Here is a 20,147-nt window from a genome sequence, read left to right as displayed (position 1 = left end):
TATGAAATCCTGAAGAGATTCAGAAAAGAGAGGAATAGAAGGAGGATGATTTTGTACATTCTGCTTTGCATTAACCCATGATGTTGGGGATATTTGATGTAGTTTAGCATGATTTGCAGCGCTTACAGGAGCCTGCCTTCTTTTTCTAGGAATCCTTTTATCCTTCTCTTTGTTCTTGGTGACAGCTGGTGTTTTTGCTTGGGTGAAATTTTTGATAGTAGCGAGGAAAATGAAAAAGCAAAACCAAGACTGTTCCAGGGGTAACAAGGGAGCCAATATTACACCACATCCACCACAGTAGGGATTTTGTCACTGCTGAGTTTGGGTCATTTTTGCCATTTTGGGTCATTGCTCAGGCTCCCTGAGAAGAGGTGGGATGGAAATGTCCTCAGTGTGACTTGGACACCCAGCCCACTCCATCTCAGCTTGTTAAAGGCTTCACTGCTGAGGAAATTCCTTTAAGTGAAGTTTTGGGATCAAGTTTTGGGATAAACACTGGGTGGGACAGGCTGGGTGGAACACCACCTCTCCCCTTCCCTTCTGAATTATTCATGATCAGAGGCTGAATGAATGAACCTCACTTTTCCTCACTTGTGCCTGCACTCATTTGCTCAGGGTATGACCTTGGCTTTGAGCAGTGTCCCAGCAGCTCCCCTTGAGCTGTCACTGTGCTGGGAAATCATTGTCTTCCAGCATGCCAAGCTCCTGGCTGCCCCTTGGAAAGGTGACCTGGAGACATCCAGGGGTGACTGTGGGGCTGACCTCACCTTCCTGCCATTAAACAATAATTGTGGAATGATTTTTAAAAGGAGAAATATTAAATCCACCCCTCTGCATTTTGTTATTTGGAGTTACCTTTGCATGACTAGGAAAATTTGGATTCATTTTTGGACAAAAATAGAGTGACTTAGATCGGAACTCTTTGTTTACCTCTTACTTTTAGTTCTGGTGTGAAGAGCAGGATTTTAAGCTCAGCTAGCAAAGGGTGGAGGTACAGAGATTTACTGCAGATGGCTCTTTCTGTTCATACACTGGATCCAGACCCTGAGCCACCCTGTGTTTGCTCAGCTGGATAAATTAATCTTGTTTATTAATTAAAACATGGGAAACTGATGTTTCCGTGCCAGTTTCACTTTCATGTTTTTACTGTCTGTTCGCTGGGTACCAACAGCGAGAGGAACAGCTTAACTCTTTTGTAAAACATAATTATCAGCCTTTAAAATAAAACAATTTTGTGCACACCATGTGGCTGGCAGGGGAGTGGGGAGGGAGGAGGTCCCGTTTGTGGTGATGTTAATGGGCTGCCCTGCTCCCTGCCCTCACTTGGAGCATGTGGCCATGGACATTTATTTCTTAGCACAAGTGTGAATTAGCCACAGGACACCCTGCACATTCCTCTCCATCTAAGAGTACATTGGATTCCAAGAAAGCCAAGTCTTGTTCATTAGGTGCTTAAACTTGTTTGGAGCTGTAGAGAATGTAGGAGGAATAAAATAATTCTTGCTATGCCCCTATTTTGATTTTCTTCTTTAATTATTTAATGCAGGTGGCATCACAGCAGCTTCTACAGCAGACATGAGTTCTGTGCAGCCTTAGCAAGCTGTGCACTGGTTTTTAATTTCCCATTGTCTTTGCTGTTTGGCATTGTGCTGTTCAGTCATTTACACAGTGTGCCCATTGAGCAAAGGATTAAGTTCAAAAGTGTTGAAAGAGACTCTGAACACTGAGGAGGAGATTCCCATTTGTCTGTTTGGTGTATCCTGCACACTTCAGGTGTGCTCCTGGCACAGGCTGCAGCTTGGCTCCCTTTTCATTCAGGAATTCAGTGCGTGGGGAATTTGCATCTCTAGATCCCCTCTGGTTGGTTTTTCTCCCCAGGGAGATTCAGCTGTCAGCTTCAGTTGTAATTCTGAAACCAAAACAGCAACTGGATCACAAGGAGCTTCCTCCTAGCTCGAGTAGGCTTTTCCTTTTCTCATGGGATTGCTGCAGAAGGAGAAGTCTGATCACCTCATGCTAATATCTCATTAAAATAGTGAAGTGCTTAGAATGTCGAGGAATCTTGCTGGAGATGTGGTCTGAGGTGTGTTAGGGTGTCTCCAGGTCACTTCCCCCAGGTCTCATCTCTGCCTGGGAAGGTGAGGAAGCTGTGGGGGCACTGATAAACACAAAACTCCAGAGCCTCACGTGCCCTGCACGTCCAGGAGCTGCCGTGTGGAATCACTCCCTCCTCCTGAGGCTCACCATCAGTCTGGAGGAGGCACAGGTAAATCAAACTGTTGCCTCCCATTTCACAGCTGACTGGGGAAGAGCAAGGCTCTGATTGAAGCATCTCCAGCTGTGCTGAGCTGGTGCCTGCTGTGGGGATGGGGAGGAGCTGCGTTAAGTGTGGACTTTCTTTTTTGGCTTCATTACCTGCAGGAAACTCAGGTGTTTGCCTGTGTGGTGGCAATATGGACAGCCCAGTGTCACCAGGGACTTCCAGGGAATATTCCTATCTCATGGAGCCTCTGGATGCCCTGTCCCTCCCCTGAGGTGAAGTGTTTGCTGCACTGTTTACACAAAGCTTGGCTGAAGTTCCCATCCAGGCTCCCTGAGCTGCACTCTGGCTCTTTTAGAGACTTTTGGAGAAGCTGCAGAGAGCTTTGTATGTGAGTTCCTGCACTGCGAAGAGCTTCTTGTGCCACTGAATTGATTATTTTTGATCATTGGTTATTTAAAAATTCATCTCTGCTTTATAATATATTTTAGCTGCTCTCACAGCAACGTTGAAAATAGACCATGTGATTATGGCATGTAAAAATGTAAGAATTTCTCAATAGTTAAAGAAAAATTACAAGCACCATTTGGGCTGTTGATATTTATTAACTGGCTAGGTTTCAGCATAAGTCTTTCATCATAAAATCATTCTTATTTTTTAAACAACAATAGCTCCCTCTATATTTGCATCCAACATCAGCTAAAGCCTGGCCTTGGATGTGTTTGTTATGTTTCCCAACAAGACGCTTCCTCCTGACAGAGAATCTTTATTTTAAGAAATACACAACACAGCAATAAAGAAGTTCTAAATAGTAGTCAGAAAAATATTCCAGTGCAATCAAAATGCTTTTTTAAGCCCCAAAAGATTGCTTGCTATTCCAAAAGGGGAGAGTAATGACAAAGGTACAAATGTTTCCAATAGAACTCACCAGTTACCCCCATCCCAAGTTCAGTCCTAAAAGTTGTTTTGTTAAAGGTTGACTTAAAGAGTATCTAAGGACTCTTTTACCAGAAGCATTTCTGTGCACTGTCACAAGGGTGCAAGCAAATAAAAATAATTGAAGCAATTGTCTCAGTTGTCTCCAGGGTTGTCATGATGATGTTGATAAAATCAAATAAAGTGGAAGTTATTGCACATTGTTAGTGAGCAGCACAGTTGTGAATTGGCAGTGGAGAAGCTGAAGAGCTTAAAAGGTTTGCTCATTATCTAGATTTATTGTTTTCAGTTGTGGGAAAATGTTGGCTAAGCAAAATAACATCATAATACCTGGTCTTGATGGCGTGTTTGGAACAAAAATATTTTCTCGTTGTTTTTATGGCTTTTACTGGATTATTAAAACATGCTGTGTCAATCCATACATTCTTAGTGGATTTGGCAGCTTGGCTTCATCCTCTCTAGCCATTTTTTTTGCCTCTACATCTGTGAAGAGCATGAATTTTTATGGCAGTGAAAGAAAACTGAGATCAGGCACCAAAAAACGTTTGGGAGAATATGGACAACAAAGCAAATTCTCTGTTAGACAGCAGCTTTGTGTCCTTACAGCCTCATCCCAATCCTTCGTGAAGGGTTTGGGTGTTGACATCCTTTATGGAATCAAAGCTGGTGTGTGACACCAGGTGCTCCACCCTGGGGAGGAGGGCTGGGGATGTTGGAGCTGTGGGAAGCCCCAGGCTTCTGCTCCGAGGTTCCCTGGGCAGGAAGGCAGCGCTCAGCATGAAAATCTTCATCCCTCAGAAACTGCATGCTGCCCCTGCTCGGCATCTGCTTTCATTTCCTTCATCTCAGGCTGCTAGGATCTTCATTTCCTCAGGGGGAGAAGGTCAGGACCTTTGGTCTGGATCTTTTCCCTGACAGGTCCTGGCCATCTGCTGCATCATTTGACTTCTGCAGGAAACTGGGGTCTTGAGCATTTCCAGTCAGTTTTTGAAAAGCCTCCACTTGTGTTTTCTCTTCAGTAAACCATCATTACAAAATTAATCCTCTTGGGATCAAAAGAGTGAGACCTTTTTTACTGAGGTATTTTATAAACTAATGTACCTTGGCAATGTAAGGTCACTGAATTCTTATAGAATTTGGTTACAATTTGCTGTAATTGTCCATTATCAACCTGGAAAAGACTCTCAAGCAACACGATACGCCACATTTATTATTTTCCAATACCTCACATCTGCTCCATTTTTGAGGGTATTGTTTACACTGCTGTGGGTCTCATAACCAAATTGCTGTTTACTGAAAACATTATTTTATGAGTGAATGGAACTCGTGATTTCCTGTAATAGCCAAGTGCAGTGATAGAAGGGTCTGACTTTTATCAGCTCAATTGTTGCTGACCCATGAGTGGGAGCCAGCAGAGCCTGGGGGTGGCCCTGAAATGTCACCCTGCACCTCTCACTGTCTCCCCAAACACACAGGGCAGCCCCTTCAGCTTGGTTAGCAATGCAGATCTTCCTCAACACTCAATCATTTGGTTTATTTAAGGTAAATACGAAGCAGTTGTGCTGTTGCTGCTGCCATGGTGCCAGTGACTGAGTATCATTCCATGAATTCAGTAATTCCATGCCAGGCTCAGACAAATTCAGTTTGGTGTTGTTTCAGTCTCGGGTGATTTTGTGGTGCTGGTTAAAGCCTCTCACGTCAGAGCTGTGCTGGAGCCTCACAGTGATCCTTTATTTTGTAAAAATAAACTGCAGCTCCTTGTAGCCACCTACAACATGGATGTGTCTGTTGGGACTTAGCAACACTTTCCTGCCCTGCTAACTCCTTTATTCTGGAGCTGCTTGGAGCTGAGGATGGATTTCTTTGGGATGGATTTGCCATTCTGAGCTCAAACTCGGCTCCAGGCTGGGATCACAGCTCCCACCTGCTGGGTGTGGGATGAGGGCTGGGCTGTGCCAAAGCCTGGCTGGGCTGCTTGGGACCTGCTGGAAATATCAGACAGATATGAGGCCAGACAATGGGAGATTGTGCAGAAATCTCAAGGATTTGGACGTTCTTCCAGCCCCAGCAGAGGCAGGATTGTGAAGGTACGCAAATAGGATTATAAATCACCATTTGAAGAAGAGGACCTACTTACAGGAGTTTGTGAGAGGAAATAAATCCAAAAAGACCCATGGGGTTCTTTTTTTCCTCCTCTCACCAGAGAGAAAAATGTGTAATGAATGTCTCATGTCTGAAACACTGGGCTGGATTCATCAAAGGGAGTTAGTAATTACCAAATTGAGAGAATCATGAAGCGCTTTTCTAAATTTGAAAGGCTCATCAAGAATAGATCAGGAGCAGGCAAAATTAATAGTTATGAACTCATTTCCATAGAAATGGACTTATTAGCAAGCATGCCAGCTGCCTAAAATTATAAGGTCTTTTCCTTGTGCTTGCAGGAAATAATCTTTTTTTATAAAAGTAATTTTGACTTTTTATTTTTTATTGCTTCTCTAAACTAGAGTTTGGCAAAATCCTAAACCAGGAAAAAACTTCACTGGACAATAGAAATATTTAACTAAAAAGAGTGGAAAGATACGGAAGGGAGAGTGATTTATAGTCCTTGGATTCCATCAGACTCTCCCCAAGAGTTCAAACTTATTTAAGAGAAAAATGAAATGAGTCTCCAGGAAAAGCTGAATAATCTTGATAGGATGAAGTTTGGTTTAGAGGGATTTAATGGCTGATAACAGCATGAGTTACAGTCCTTGTCTTCTCTGCTCGTGGATTTTGCCACTGCTGGCATTTTGTCTTCTCCAGGCAGCTGCAGATGGACAGTGGCTACCAAGAGCGAGGTTCTGGTCCAAATCACACCAAGAGCTGAAGGTTTTAAAAGCAGGAACAAGTGCTTTTAAAAAGGGTTACAGTGATATGCTGCACAGGCAGGAGAGGAATTGAAATGCAGGTGTTGGGATGGGAATTTATCAGCTAATGGAGCTGACATAAGTAAATGCTGACATTTGAGGTCTTGATTATGGTTTAATTTATCTCTGGTTTTACTTTAGCAACCTCCATCAATTTCAGCAGAAAAAGGCAGTGGTCTCCCACATGGTATTACAGAGGATGGTTAATAAATTGCAAGAATTATGAATGTAATACCAGCCTTTCTACCAGGAAACCTCTGTAGGATAAGAGATGCAGCAGGCAGTAGGTGAGCAGTAGTCTGAACATGAAAGAAATCCACTTTTCAGGTTTTATCATGAGTTTGTTAGAGTTGTAACCTGGGAAGAAGCTCAGAACAAAGAGGGTGGATTCATCCGTGGGGTACTCGGTGTCCCAGATACCACAGCACCTGGCATTGCTCCAAGGCTCAGTCTCTGAAGAGGACAAAAGAAGACCATGATTTCATATTAAATTCATTCACCTGCTGGGGAATAAGAGTGCAGAAAGCTGAATCCTGGTTTGCTAAAGCTGTGCACTCAGGGGGGGCTTTGGAGGTGAAAGATGGTTCAAGGCCATCTCTTTCAGCAGAGGCCCAAGAGAGAAGTGGAGCCTTCTTTAATCAATATTAATGTGTCATAATACATAATTGGCTATTGAGACAGAGCAGAAAACCTTTGATAAACCAAATTTGGTGTTGTTTTTCCAAGTGGTGATAAGGATTCTCTTTGGAAGCAGGATGGAGACCTGGGAGAACAGCTTCATTTTAATTCCCCTGTTAATGTCGCTGCATCTGAGGGAGATTTATGTATAAAATATTAACCCAGTATTGTGCTTTCTTTCTGGATATGTAAAAAGAAAAACAGGAAAGCAATAATTGAACTCTGAAATCAAAGAAGTGTCAGTCACTGGGACCATGGAATGGATTTGTCACTGCAGACTAAGCTGACCTATTATTTAATTGGTGTCTCTGTACCCAAATCCTCCACTGGTGGATTTGTTCTCAATTTGAAACCACTCCTGGCTGTCTTTGTGAGTAAAAACTATTGGCCTGAACAGAGTGAAGTGAAATTGCAGACCTAAACATACCTTAATAGGCCAAATATCTAAATCCATAGTTAGTGTAAAGCTCATATCTAAATTTTAGTTCTGTGTTGTGAGCAAATTAATTTTATGCAATTTAGATAGAACAAACAGCTGGAGGTGATACACAGAAAACTATGAAGCTGAGTTTATGTTTTTAACAGAAATGGTTTAATTACATCCCTATTATTATGTAATAAAATTTATCTTAAAAGGTTTTTGCTGGTTGTCTGGTTGGCCACACAAAAAATGCCTTAATAGCTTCTAGTTTTGCCTGGAGGTGGATATCATCTTCTGTCAGCATGGAAAATATTTATCCTCCAGGCATTGAAGCATATGTTTAGGTTGTTTGTTGTCAGAAAGAAAACACAAAAATCAATAATTCCTGCTCAGATTTTTTTTTTTTTCCCTTTACAATTCTCCTTCAAAACCATATGGCAAACCCAGATTCTGCCTCTGTGCATTTGGGAAGAGGAGAAGGATGTTTTAAGTCCCTGTTGTCTGCAGCAGCAGCTAAAAGTTCCTGTGAGCACAGCTCTTGGAACGGCTGCTTTGGGGAAGGACACACAGATAATGAATGTACCATTGGCCTGATGTACAGCAAATTCAGATGTTACCCCAAAATTTAATGAGTATTGATAAAATCAGGTGTTTCTCCAAGAGAGGAAGAGCTGGCTCTGCAGTCAGAGCCTTTCCATCCCCTCTCTGTGCCTGTGACCTCCATCAGGTCCCCACACTGCAGGGTCTGTCTGGGAGTCCTGGGCAGGAACTTGAGTTCTTTGAAAATATTTGTGTGTAAACTTGGTGTGATTTGTAAAACAAGTCAGTTTTTGGGGAAGTTTGGATGAGCAAAGGTCTGTTTGCTAACCAAGTGCACTTGGTTAAATCTTGGTGTCTGTTTGCTTCGCTTAACACAAAAACAAGATTTGTGTTTCTAACCTGAGGATTAATTATTAATATTTGCATAGCTTTGGACCTGAGGAAAGGGATAAGAGCTGTTGTTGAGAAAGGAAGCAGAAGTAATTCTTAAATTCAGTTCTCAATGCTGTGCATTTATATCCATTTCTTTACTTTTAAACTTTTATTTCCAGATGAGAAATATATGATTGCCATATAATTACAAGTCTGCACCACTGACGAGGAGAATGTTGTCATGAATTGAAAATAGGGATAATCTACCCCTCATTTATTGTCATGTATAATTTCTGCAAATCCATTTTTTCACTGAGATAAAGACCAGTTTGGGTTTGAAAGACTTTTTTTCCCTCCACAAGAGCTCATTTCTGGTAGAACATGAGGAATGGCCAAGTATTCTGTTGTTTTGCAGCATCAAAATTATAATAATGGTATATTAAATAATTTAGCGACATCTGTGCAATGCTTTTCCAAGGGTTTGTGGCTTATTCTGTAAGTTCATTGTGATTATGGAGAATGAATGCCTGAGTTTAATGGGAAAAATGCCTCCATTTCAGGAAACTAAAAGATACAGTTTCATCTTACTTAGAAAGTTCTGCATGTGCAGTTTTATTTAGGTTTCTCTCAGAGCCTCAAGTCTGCACGTTGAATTTAATCTACTGGTGAGGAGGGAAGAGAAATGAAAATCCATTTTGTTACCAACATCCCAGTGATGTTGTGGGGAACTCTGCCTTGTTTTCCAGAGCAAACATGACCTCCTATGAGATCCTGCAGATGGATTTTGAGATCGACAACGCCAGCAGCCTGGCGGGGGCCCAGCAGATCACCTGGCAGGTGGAATATCCACGGGACGACTCCGTCAGCGAGCTCGTGGTGTCCGAGATCTTCGTCAGCCAAACGATGTTTGTGGGAATCGTTCCCCTTGCCATGGTAAGAACCTGCTGCTGCTCCTTTATCCTGAATGATTTTGTGGGAATTGTTCCCCTTGCCATGATAAGAACCTGCTGCTGCTCCTTTATCCTGAATGTTTTTGTGGGAATTGTTCCCCTTGCCATGGTAAGAACCTGCTGCTGCTCCTTTTTCCTGAGTGTTTTTGTGGGAATTGCTCCCCTTGCCATGGTAAGAACCTGCAGCTCCTCCTTTATCCTGAATGTGGGAATTGTTCCCCTTGCCATGGTAAGAACCTGCTGCTGCTCCTTTTTCCTGAGTGTTTTTGTGGGAATTGTTCCCCTTGCCATGGTAAGAACCTGCTGCTCCTCTCTTTTCCTGAATGTGGGAATTGTTCCCCTTGCCATGGTAAGAACCTGCTGCTGCTCCCTTTTCTTGATGACTTTGTGGGAATCATTCCCCTTGCCATGGTAAGAACCTGCTGCTGCTCCTTTTTCCTGAATGATTTTGTGGGAATTTTTCCTCTTGCCATGGCAAGAACCTGCTGCTGCTCCTTTATCCTGAATGATTTTGTGGGAATCATTCCCCTTGCCATGGTAAGAACCTGCTGCTCCTCCCTTTTCTTGGATGACTTTGTGGGAATCATTCCCCTTGCCATGGTAAGAACCTGCTGTTCCTCCCTTTTCCTGGATGTTTCTGTTGATGCTCGTTAGTATTCCAGGGAATGGGAGCCTTTTTATTATGAGCTGCTTCCTATGCACCTGCTGCAAGTGATTTAAATGCAAAAAATACATTTCAATAATATTTTATTTACCTGATGTTCCGTAATGGCTCCTTGGAAACCATTTGGGTCTTTTGTGAAAATCCTTTCCCGTTTGTGGGTTATTGGCCTGGTTCATGGAAATTGCTCCTCTGGAGCCGTTGTCTTTGCTGTGAGAATGGGACTGCCACAGCTCTGAGGGTAAATGTTGGCATTAGTGGGGACATTGAAATAAATTAGCATTGCATGTGTGGGAAAGTTCATTGCTAAACCAAACAACTGGACTGTTTGCTGCTCATTTCCCCCAAAAGAGCCAAATAGTCCAGTGAGCTGCAAAGTATCAATTTAATAAAAGGCCTGGTTTGAGTTACACAGAAAGGATAAAATACTTTGGAGGTGTCCTGCAGGTTTAAGGTGGACGTGTGCAGCAAGCTTGAAGCTGATGATTTATTTAAGAAATTCAAATATCTCCTGGTAAAATCAGAGGCACCTTTTCTAGAAGGGACCTTTGACCTGTGTTTGGGCCTGGTGGGCTTTTTAGTCCCAGAGCTTTACACATGAACAAGGATTTCAGTGGGGAAATTCAGGTGTAAAACCAGAGAAACAGCCAGAGAGTCTGGATGTTCCAGCACTTCCCTCAGAAACACCCACCCTTTTTTTACTTGCTTCCTCATGAACATTTGCCCTTCCTTTCTGAGTCGATGTGTGCTGATTTTCTTTCTATTACAATATATAAACAGCAAAATATTGGTGTTTTCCTCTGCATGACCACTGGCATGAGCAGAAGCAAGGAAAGATGCTTGTAATGGAAACAAGGCCCCCAAATAATTTTAATTTCCATTTCCCACTGCCAAAGGCTACACTTGGCAGCCCAGTGATAGGGAAGAAATTACAGAAAAGTCAATAGAGTGTTTTCTTCTATTCCCATTTTTTTTTCTTTTTTGAAAATGTAGGAGATGAAAGAAAGGTGGAGAAATTAGCTGGAAAATCCTCCAAATTAAAATGAACTTTAATTCTCAAATAATTCATTTCCATTTGAATGATCCTCCTATAATAAATCTCAGTTGTATTTATAGACATATTCAGTGAGTTCCACATATGTAAATAAATAAAACTTTTGCAATAATGAGAGAAACTAAAACAAAATTTCATTTTGAAGGAGAGCCTGCTTTCTGCACCACCTCACAGTTCTCCCCAGCTCCTTGAGCTCCCAGTAATTGAAACATCCAGTCTCAGCAATTTTCTGTGACCTGAAACACATAAAATACATGAAATCCATCGTCCTGTAGCTGCCAAAGTATTTTCTAATAAAAAAGGGTTTGAATGGGCCTGCTTGCACAGGGGAAATAAATAAATGCTAATTCCTAAAACTCCGTGCAAATTAACAAATGAGCTTTTCCTTAAGTACTCTATTATTATTTAGTATTTATGTAGTGTTTTATACTTTCAGAACTCTTTGCAGACATTAATTAATCAGACCTGAATAAACTAAGCTTGATGAGACTAGAAAATTAAATGAAGTCACACTTACTTAGTTTTACCTGTTTCTGCATGACTTCTAAGTCCCCTTTTATATTCTTAAAGGTACTTTCCAAAACACTTAATCTTAAAATGCTCTTACTTATTATCTCTAAAAACTATTTTGGTTTGAAAAGAGGTAGAATTTATACCTTTAGGAACAAGTGGCAGCAGGGATGAGTGGCTTTGAAGGCTGTAAATGCTGCTTTGTCACCCAAACTCTTGTTTTGTTTAGGCTGAATGAATTCAGGTAAAAAAGCAGGGATGGGAGGATTCCTTAGAAGCTGGAATATTTAACTCCTGGAGGTTTCTTTGGAGGAGAGTGGAAGGAATATTTAGTTTTATCTAAGTTTTTTGTCATTACCTCTTGAGATCAAAAGTTGTTGAGAGATTTTATCTCTAGAAATGGCTCTGGGAGCTGCTGAGGAGGGAGGTTTGGAGATCCCCGCAGGTTTCTGGCTGCACCATCCTCCTGTGGGGCACCAACGTGGGATCTGCTCCGTTTAACATTCCAGGATCCACTGTCAGGTGCAGACATCAGCCCCTTTGCCCCTGGGAGCTTCTCTCCTCCCCTTGCTGGTGATGAACATCTCTGCTGATTGATTCTCCCAGCATCTGCTGTCCCAGTGAGCACGTGGAACTCCTGTCCCCCAAAGCAAAGGTGATCCATTCCCATCAAACACAGCAGAATAACAGACCAAGCTGAGGAAAGCACAGCCAGAGCTCTTCTTGCTTCCTCTGTTTGTTCTGCTACTGAGTATCAGGGGGAAAATGTGATTTTCTTCTTCTGCTTGTTACCATTGCTGACTTTAAACACAGCAGGTGATTATTTTAAAATAAGGCTTATGGCACTGAAATAGGATGGGAGTTGTGAATCTGGTTGATGTCTGATGCAGCAGAAGGTGTGTTTTAGGCATCCAGAAGGTCCAGCAGAACATTCTAAAGTTGGATCTGAGCTAGACAGCTTGATTTGTCTTAATATAAAAATGTGATATAATAATCTTGCAAAGTGGAAGTGGATGTCCTGCTAATTACAGAAACTGATAGCACAGATAAATCTGTTCTGTCCAGTGATGATATAATTCTGTAATTCTCAGTTACTGCTCTTGATCTAGGCAGGCATCATCTGCAATTTCCATAGTTGTGGAGAGCTGCTGGTAGCAAGGTCATCAGTGGAGTCTGACGCTCCTGGGATGCAAAAAACAAACACTTCCCCAGCTTTGAGTCTGTCATCCAGGTTTCTGTCACAAACAACTGTGATTTGATTAATCTGTTATCTAACCAACACTTGGCAAAAATATAAAGAAAAAGAGAAAAAAAATAAAATCCAGGTTTTTTACAGAGTTTCCAGGCAACCAGGAACTTAGTTAAAGAACAAGACATTGAAGAGATGTATTTTAACTGGTTTTTATAAGAAGGCTCCAGCTGAGGCTGAAGGCTTGAGGAACAATAGATTTAATGATAGAAAAATACCTGGTGTTGTCTTTTTATCTGGGAAAACGATGGCTTGGTCTGTGACTGGCAGTGCTGCTCTTTTAGATGTCCATGCTGCAAATCCTCCCTGGTGTAGGAAGGGAATTGTGAGTCCCAGACTGTCATTATTCCAAAGCTTTTTCCAAATGCAACAATCAATATTTCCCCAGGACTCTGTGCCCCTCAGCCCCAAACATTTATTTCCTACAAGTATTTGAACTGTGTCTTCAGGAATTTTGTTTCCTCCCCCAAAACTGGGAGCTATTGGTCGAGTAATGGTTTCCTGATGTTGTGAATCACTTAAATAGGAGGTTGGAAAATCGCATTTCTGGTTAATGCCAGACAAGAACACCCAGAAAAATTGTCCTTAAATGTGCCCATTTCTGTAACTCAGGCTGAAATGGGATTGCTGAGAGCAACACTTGGCTGATTTGTTCAAGAAAAAAAAACTTGAAAGAATTTATTTTTTCTACAGAAATCATGGTTTGCTAATGGAATTTATATTCAGAAACCAATTAAAGGAGCACACTCAGCCCAAGGTGGAAGCTGAGCCAGACTTAGAAAGCAGCTTACCTGCACCTTAAACTAAAAGGGAAAATGACAAGGCTGTACCAGCTTTTCCTTTGCTTGCTCTGGTGTTGGGCATAAAAACCAAACCCACTTAATTCTGGAATATAAAAACCAGGACAGGATCAATCATTTCAGGCAAACCCAGATGATTTACATATTTTTCAGAAGTTGGTTAAATTCATTTATGTGCAAAATCATCCCCTATGTGTTTATCCATTGCACTTAATGCATATTTCTTACTTGAAGTCACTCTGACCTTTGGCTTTGCAGCTCCTTTTTAACAGTGCCTTTCTGTTGTACTTTGCATGCAAAGGAACCTGCCCAGAATGGGATTTTGTCCTTCCCAACATTCACCATTTCATAGAAAAAAATATTTAAATACAAATTCAATCTAGAGTAGATCTTCATCCCAGAAATATTATAGGGATTATCAACATTGTTTTTAAATAAAACTGGAATCTGTGGCTCCCAGATCACAGATTTTGGTGTGAATTTTAACACTGATTAATGGCAGTGGGATTGAAGCCTCGAGCTTTCCTAAAATCCCACACTGGAAGGATTGATTTTATACTCAGAGCAAATTAACTACTGTGGAGAGAGTACAGAATAGGAAAAAAAAGATTCTTCTTTTGTATTACTTTATTTCCCATGCCCATAGCGAGTGTTTTATGTCCCTGTAGCAGAGATAGGATCTCGTGCAATTATTACCATCTCCAAATTAATTGTCATAGAGAATGAAATGGTTTTGTTTTGTCAGGCTGCTCCGAAAACCACAGGGTGAATTTTATGGAGAAAGATGAAATTTGAAGAGATTTCTTGAAACACATCAACCAAAACACAAAGCACTGAAGGTTTTATTAAGTTTGATCAGGGGAAGGCTTTGACTGAAGCACTCTGGGGGAGCGATGTGTGGCAGCAGATGTGAGGAATGCCCACATGGGCTTTGGGGGATTTCAGTTTGCATTGTGATCACACACCCTGAAACGCTGTTTTAGTCATCAAAGCTGTTTAACAGCAGCTAAACTCATTTATTTGTAGAGCTGAGGTGTCTGATTCAACTTGATTAAATGACAGAATTGGAGAATGGTTTGGGTTGGAAGGGACCCTAAAGCCCCTCCAGTGCCACCCCAGCCATGGCAGGGACACCTTCCCCTGTCCCAGGAGCTCCCAATGTCCAGCCTGGCCTTGGGCACTGCCAGGGATCCAGGGACAGCCCCAGCTGCTCTGGGAATTCCATATCAACCCCTCCCCACCCTGCCAGGGAACAATTCCTGCCCAAAATCCCATCCAGCCCTGCCCTCTGCCACTGGGAGCCATTCCCTGTGTCCTGTCCCTCCATCCCCAGTCCCTCTCCAGCTCTCCTGGAGCCCCTTGAGCCCTCTGAGCTCTCCCTGGAGCTTCTCCTGTCCAGGGGAACATTCCCAGCCTGGCTCCATGGCAGAGGGCTCCAGCCCTGGAGCAGCTCCAGGGATCTCAGGATCCCACATGCTCTCCATGTGGGATCTCAGGAGAGCAGAGGGGCAGAGTTATCTCTGTCTCCCTTCACCTGCTGCCCACACTGCTCTGGATGCAGCCCAGGATATTCACAATCGTGTACAAATATTCTATTTTGGGAGAAAAAAAGCACTTTTTCTTCCTGAAGTGAAAATGTCCCATTCTGAATATGGCAGACTAGGAACATTTTGGTAATGTCAGCATTATTCCTCAGTGTTCTTCCAAAAATGAAATTCCAGACAAATCTTTTCAATTTCATCAAGTGTTTCATTTTTAACTGGACTGTGTTTTCCAAAGGATATCACATTTTTTCCTCTTTCAGTCTAATTCTGGGCATCTGAAGTAGGTTTTTGGAATGGCTCAATGTGAACCATTATCCCTTTTTTTCCTCTGCTCAGTTAAACATCCTCTACCATTTAATTTCAAGAGTGAAAAAGAAAGAAACGAAAGGGAAATTTGCCATTGGTGGGACAAAAATAATGGCATTTTGAATGTTTCCATGAAAGCAATGTGACATGACAAATTTTAAGAAGCTCTGTGAATACTATTAATATTTATGATGCACTCAAGAAAACAGCTATTGTGTGCCACATCCATCAAAGATAAGAATTGTATTCTACTGTGTTGGATGATAAACATTGAATGACAATAGCTGGAGATTATATGAGGTTTTCATCCTCGTGTTTTGTGCCTGCTTGAGTAAAGCACCATGTTATTCCACTGGGAACCAATAATTTGCTTTCATGAAATTTGATACACTTGCTGATACTCGTTACAATCAGAGTCCAAATTATTAATGAACATGTAGAGCAGGCTGATGCCAAATGCTCCAGATCCTTTAGGATCGAGTCCTCCAGGCAGCATTTCCCACTATTCCACCTCTTGGAAGTCACTCTGAATCTCCCCAAATTGCAGTGATTTTCTCACATATTGTCAGTTGTTTGCAGTTTGGATGAATGCAAGTGATTGTCCTGTGGATGAAGGCCCTTCCAGCACTGCAGCCTGGCTTTTCCTACCCCCTGTTTGTCCTTAGAGCATTTTCCACACAGGAATGGGGCAGGATTGTCTGTGCCACGGGAGCCCTGTGCTGCTCTCACAAATAATGGTCTGAGTGTGGCCTAAGTGTGGCCAGGCTGTGCTAAGTCTGGCCTTGCTGTTCCTCTTTGTCCTCGCTGTAAAATGCAGTTTTGGAGCTCATTTATGAGCAAGCAACACTGGGGCCAGACAAGGGGGATTTCTGCTGCCCCTCCTGCTGGTGGCACCCCTCGCTCCTGTCCCCCAGCTTGTCCCAAAGCTGTGGCTGCTCCTGGGATTAACCCCCTTGGCACAGACTCTGCTCTTCCTGCCCTGCCTTACTGTGTGTGCAGGGCTCTGCAGAGAGCTCACACCCATGGTGCCTCAATTCTGCACCACACAGGCCTGCTTTGGATAATGAGCTGTGGTTTGGAACCCACTGAGGAGTTCTGGAGCAGCTTTGGGCAGGGGGTTCTAAATAAAGCTGGGTTTGGAAGAGGTAACGTTTATCAAGGGTAGGAGGACATGCAGCCACTCCTGCAGCCAGAATGATCTCAGGTTTCTCTGAGCCATGTGGACAGTTACTATTCCTAGAAAATCCTCTCCAGGGTGCACAGGCACTAAATTCTTTTAGAAGTAAGTGTTTCCAATAATAAACGTGCAGAGGGAAATGCTAAGAGGTGTCTTCTGCTGAGCTGGGGATACCTCTGCTCCCTTAAGTTTGCTTCTTTTTATGACAGATTTTCTGATGGGAGTTGAGATTTTCTGAGGGAGGGATTTCCTGCCAGAGGATGAGGATGAGGATGAGGATGAGGATGAGGATGAGGATGAGGATGAGGATGAGCCCCTGCAGGGCTGGAGTGAGGGCACAGTGACCCTCCTGACAGGGAGATATCACAGGGATGAGCTGAGCCTCCCAAAGGGCTGGGAGCAGTGCACAGCATTACCAGGACCCAGGAGGAAAAAGTACAAAGCTTTTACTTTGTCTGCCTACAAAACTCTTGGTGTTCCTTAACAATTACCCAATAATTTGGTTCATCTGTAAGTTTGTGCAGCGTGCTCACTCTGGTTTTATTGCCAATTAGCATTCTAGTCTTGGTCCACAGCTGACCACTGTAAAGCCCTCATCTAAAGGGCATCATTTGTAAAACAGAGAAGAAATCTCCAAGATACTGAAATTACTGTTAATTAAATCAGCACAGGAATATAATGGACACACATGAACAAAATGATGTTTGTTTTTGAGCTGTTCTGCTAGCTGGAGAGGAAGCATTATTAGGAATATTTGGTAGTCAGTCTGCATTTATTATGTACAGCAAAACGAGTCCTTTCTACATAAATTAACTTTGTGTTGTGTGTATATGTGTATATGTAATACAATATTTTTTATGTACATGCTGCAATGAAAGCTTTCCTTTTTAAACAGTCATTTGTGTTGTGCACAGCTCCTGCTCCAAGCTGTCACTGACCTCAGTGTAGTTATGTCTGATTTACATGGCCCCAATATAGTTAGGCTTAGGAATTACTTTTCATGTAGTTTCTATTTTTTTAATTAAATTGAAATAGCAGCATAAAGATGGAGCAGAGGAGCAATCCAAGGGCTTTGGAAGTTGAAACACAGCTATAGACAGCTATTGTGGGGGAAGAAATTTCTTGCAAAGGTACCTCAGCTTTAGTGAAAATGCTAAGCAGCTTTATTAAATGATCAGGACACTCCAACCCAGAGCTTTGGGACAGCTTTGGGATATTCTGCATTGCTCAGTTCTGCAGTTTGGGAATTAGCACTTCCCAGATCTGCCTGTGGGGCTCAGGCCAAGCTGCAATTTGTGCTGGTTGGCACTTTTTTGGTGAATCTTTCAAAATCCATCAGAGGCAGAAGAGAACACTCACTCGTGGGGTGGGAGAGAGGCAGCAGAGCTGGGGAGGGCAGGGAGAGCAGGCATTGCAAATTCCAACTGCTCCAGAGGGAATAAATGCAGCCACTGCTGTGGTTGGAGGGGAAGAAACAGATCCAGAGAGTTTTGAGGGGTGAAATTTTGGCGTCCCACAAATGTGGGAACAAGGACAGGGAGAAGCTAAAAGAGTTTTGCATCATCTCTGGGATCTTGGAATTCTGGGCTGGTAAATGCATTGGAATGGCAACAACTCTCATCATTCCAGCTGCTTTCCACAGCTGGGAATATCACTGCCCAAAACCTCAGGGCCATGAGAGCAGTGGTGGTGAGGCTGCTGTGCTGGGGCTTGGGAGAGAACCCAAATCTGCTCTCCTCATTCATCTGCTCTCCTCAATTCCTGCTCTCCTCAATTCTTGCTCTCTTAATTCCTGCTCTCCTCAATTCCAGCTCTCCTCAAGTCCTGCCCTCCTCAATTCCTTGTCCTGACACACTGATCACAGCCAGTGGTTGCTGCTGCTGCTCGTGCTGTGTCCCTGTAAGGTTTTGTAAAGAGTGGAGGGAAAAAGGTAGAAAGTACAACCCCAAAATCAAATTCATCATTCATCCCCATTCCTTCACATACCCTTCCTCCTCCTCTTGTTTCCTTGTGGCCAGGAGCTGGTAATTCCTATAGTTGTTGGCTTGGCCCTGTAAAAGAGGAGGAGCCATGAGAATTCAGCTTGAGAGAAAGAAAACGTGGGGCCATTTGGACCCTGCAGCATCCCAGAGTGCCAGGCATGGGTTAACAGCCTTGATGTACCTCATATTGCTGCAGATTTGAGTGGCAAACAGAGCATTTGATCTCTGTGTCTCATTAGTGTGTCATTTATTCCTGAGTGTGTGGATGTTGAAATGCATTTGATCTGCTGCAGAGTCAAAGCCCCTCATTGTTTCAGCCTCCATTCCAAAGCTCACCTAATGAAGAGCAAATTTCAAAGGGAAAAGCACGCTATTAAATTCCATGTCAGAACAGGGAGCTGTGATGGCTGTTGAGTCTCTTGCCTCTAGATTGCCAGCTCAAATCAAATATTTACCCTGGAACATTATCTGGTTTCTAGGGCCCAGCAATTTCTGTTCAAAGCAACCCTCCAGCCCTGTGAGGTGTGATGGCCCCGTGACACTGCCAGTCCTTCCTCCAGCCTTCACAGCTCAGCTGTTTCTTATTTTCCCCTTTCCTCATGGGCTTTTCAACCCAAATTAAAGATGATAGATGTCCCACTTCATCTGTAGTTTAAAATTAAGTATTAGCTATTGCTTATCAGTTGCATAAGTTTTCTTAATTATGTAACTTATGCAAGAAAATGAGCATCAAACTGTTTGGGTTCTCTTTCTGTCAAAGCGCTTTAGCACTGCTGATATTTCCATGATGACCTGCTTAAGCAAAAAGGAACAACAATCCCAGTGGTCTCCATAATTTCTGTCCCAAAATGTGAATTTCAGTCCACAAGTAAGAATAGTTTGTTTTGTGGAAAAATGTTCAGGCTAAGAATTATTCACAGCAAATAACTCTGATAAATGAGTACATTTTCAGGTTTTCCATGGTCATGATCAATTCACAAAGAGGAAAAGGAATACAAAATTAATCAAATAAATTATTCATTATATTCAGTCAACTATAGCTAACAGTGAATTGTCTAGACAGTAATTACTAATTTTTAACCTGTGCATGTTCACATAACACTATTGTGGGAATAGGTTCAGTATACAGTGGCTTGAGATAATAGTAATGGATGTAAGTCAACTAGCAGGTGATTTTAATTGGGAAATTATATTGGATTTTTCTATTGAACTTCCATAAAACATTACGTAAATATTGAATCTTCTCAGTTTTTTTTCTCCAGTTGAAAGTACAGGCACACAGAGTTCTGTGCTAGTTTGATCAGTGCATAAGCAAACATCATTTTTTGTATTATTATTATTATTTTAATTCTGCTGTAAAACCCTCAAGAAAACCATTAAGTTCAGAATACAGCTAGAATCTGCAAGGAGCCTGCTGCAGGAACATTTTCTGTATAAGTGATGATTTTCCAGCAGCAGGTTTGGATCCTCCTGTGCTTGTACTCGCTGGCAGTTTGCTGCAATGTCCTCCCACTTCATTGCTGTGGTAAAAAAACAACATTTTGGGGAGGATTCCCTGCATTTTCCAGGCAGGGCAGGACCTCTGCAGAGAGAGATTTCCCTGCCTGGGGAATGTGGCTGCTGCCTGGAGCTGCTGCTCACTTCTGTGGCTGTGACAGCATAGAACACAGGGATTTAGAGTCCCTTGGCTTCTATTTTCTTTATTATTTTTTTTCAGAAATCTCTATTACTGTTACAGTTAATTAGAAAAGAGATTGAAAATAAAGGAGCAGCATCATAATTTCAGGTGGATTTGTTAGTG

The 20,147-nt window shown here is 42.4% G+C and overlaps 1 protein-coding gene across 5 annotated transcripts in view; it reads left to right on the top strand.

The window, feature by feature from the left end:
- TMEM132B (transmembrane protein 132B) overlaps positions 1-20,147 on the top strand; it is a 210,754-nt gene that overhangs the window by 135,836 nt on the left and 54,771 nt on the right. For 2 of the 5 annotated variants that reach the window (XM_086856500.1, XM_086856499.1), the window contains exon 4: positions 8,860-9,046. In XM_086856500.1, coding sequence (XP_086712626.1) covers positions 8,860-9,046 — 187 coding nt within the window. Of the gene's footprint in view, positions 1-8,859; positions 9,047-9,329; positions 9,356-9,393; positions 9,413-9,655; positions 9,664-20,147 lie in introns of those variants that run through there. The other 3 variants (XM_086856501.1, XM_086856502.1, XM_086856503.1) reach the window with 3 other exon arrangements.

The sequence above is a fragment of the Cyanistes caeruleus genome, chromosome 18 (assembly GCF_971803275.1).
Source record: "Cyanistes caeruleus chromosome 18, bCyaCae1.hap1.1, whole genome shotgun sequence".
NCBI classification, from domain to species: domain Eukaryota; kingdom Metazoa; phylum Chordata; class Aves; order Passeriformes; family Paridae; genus Cyanistes; species Cyanistes caeruleus.
This window is presented reverse-complemented; position numbering and strand designations above follow the sequence as displayed.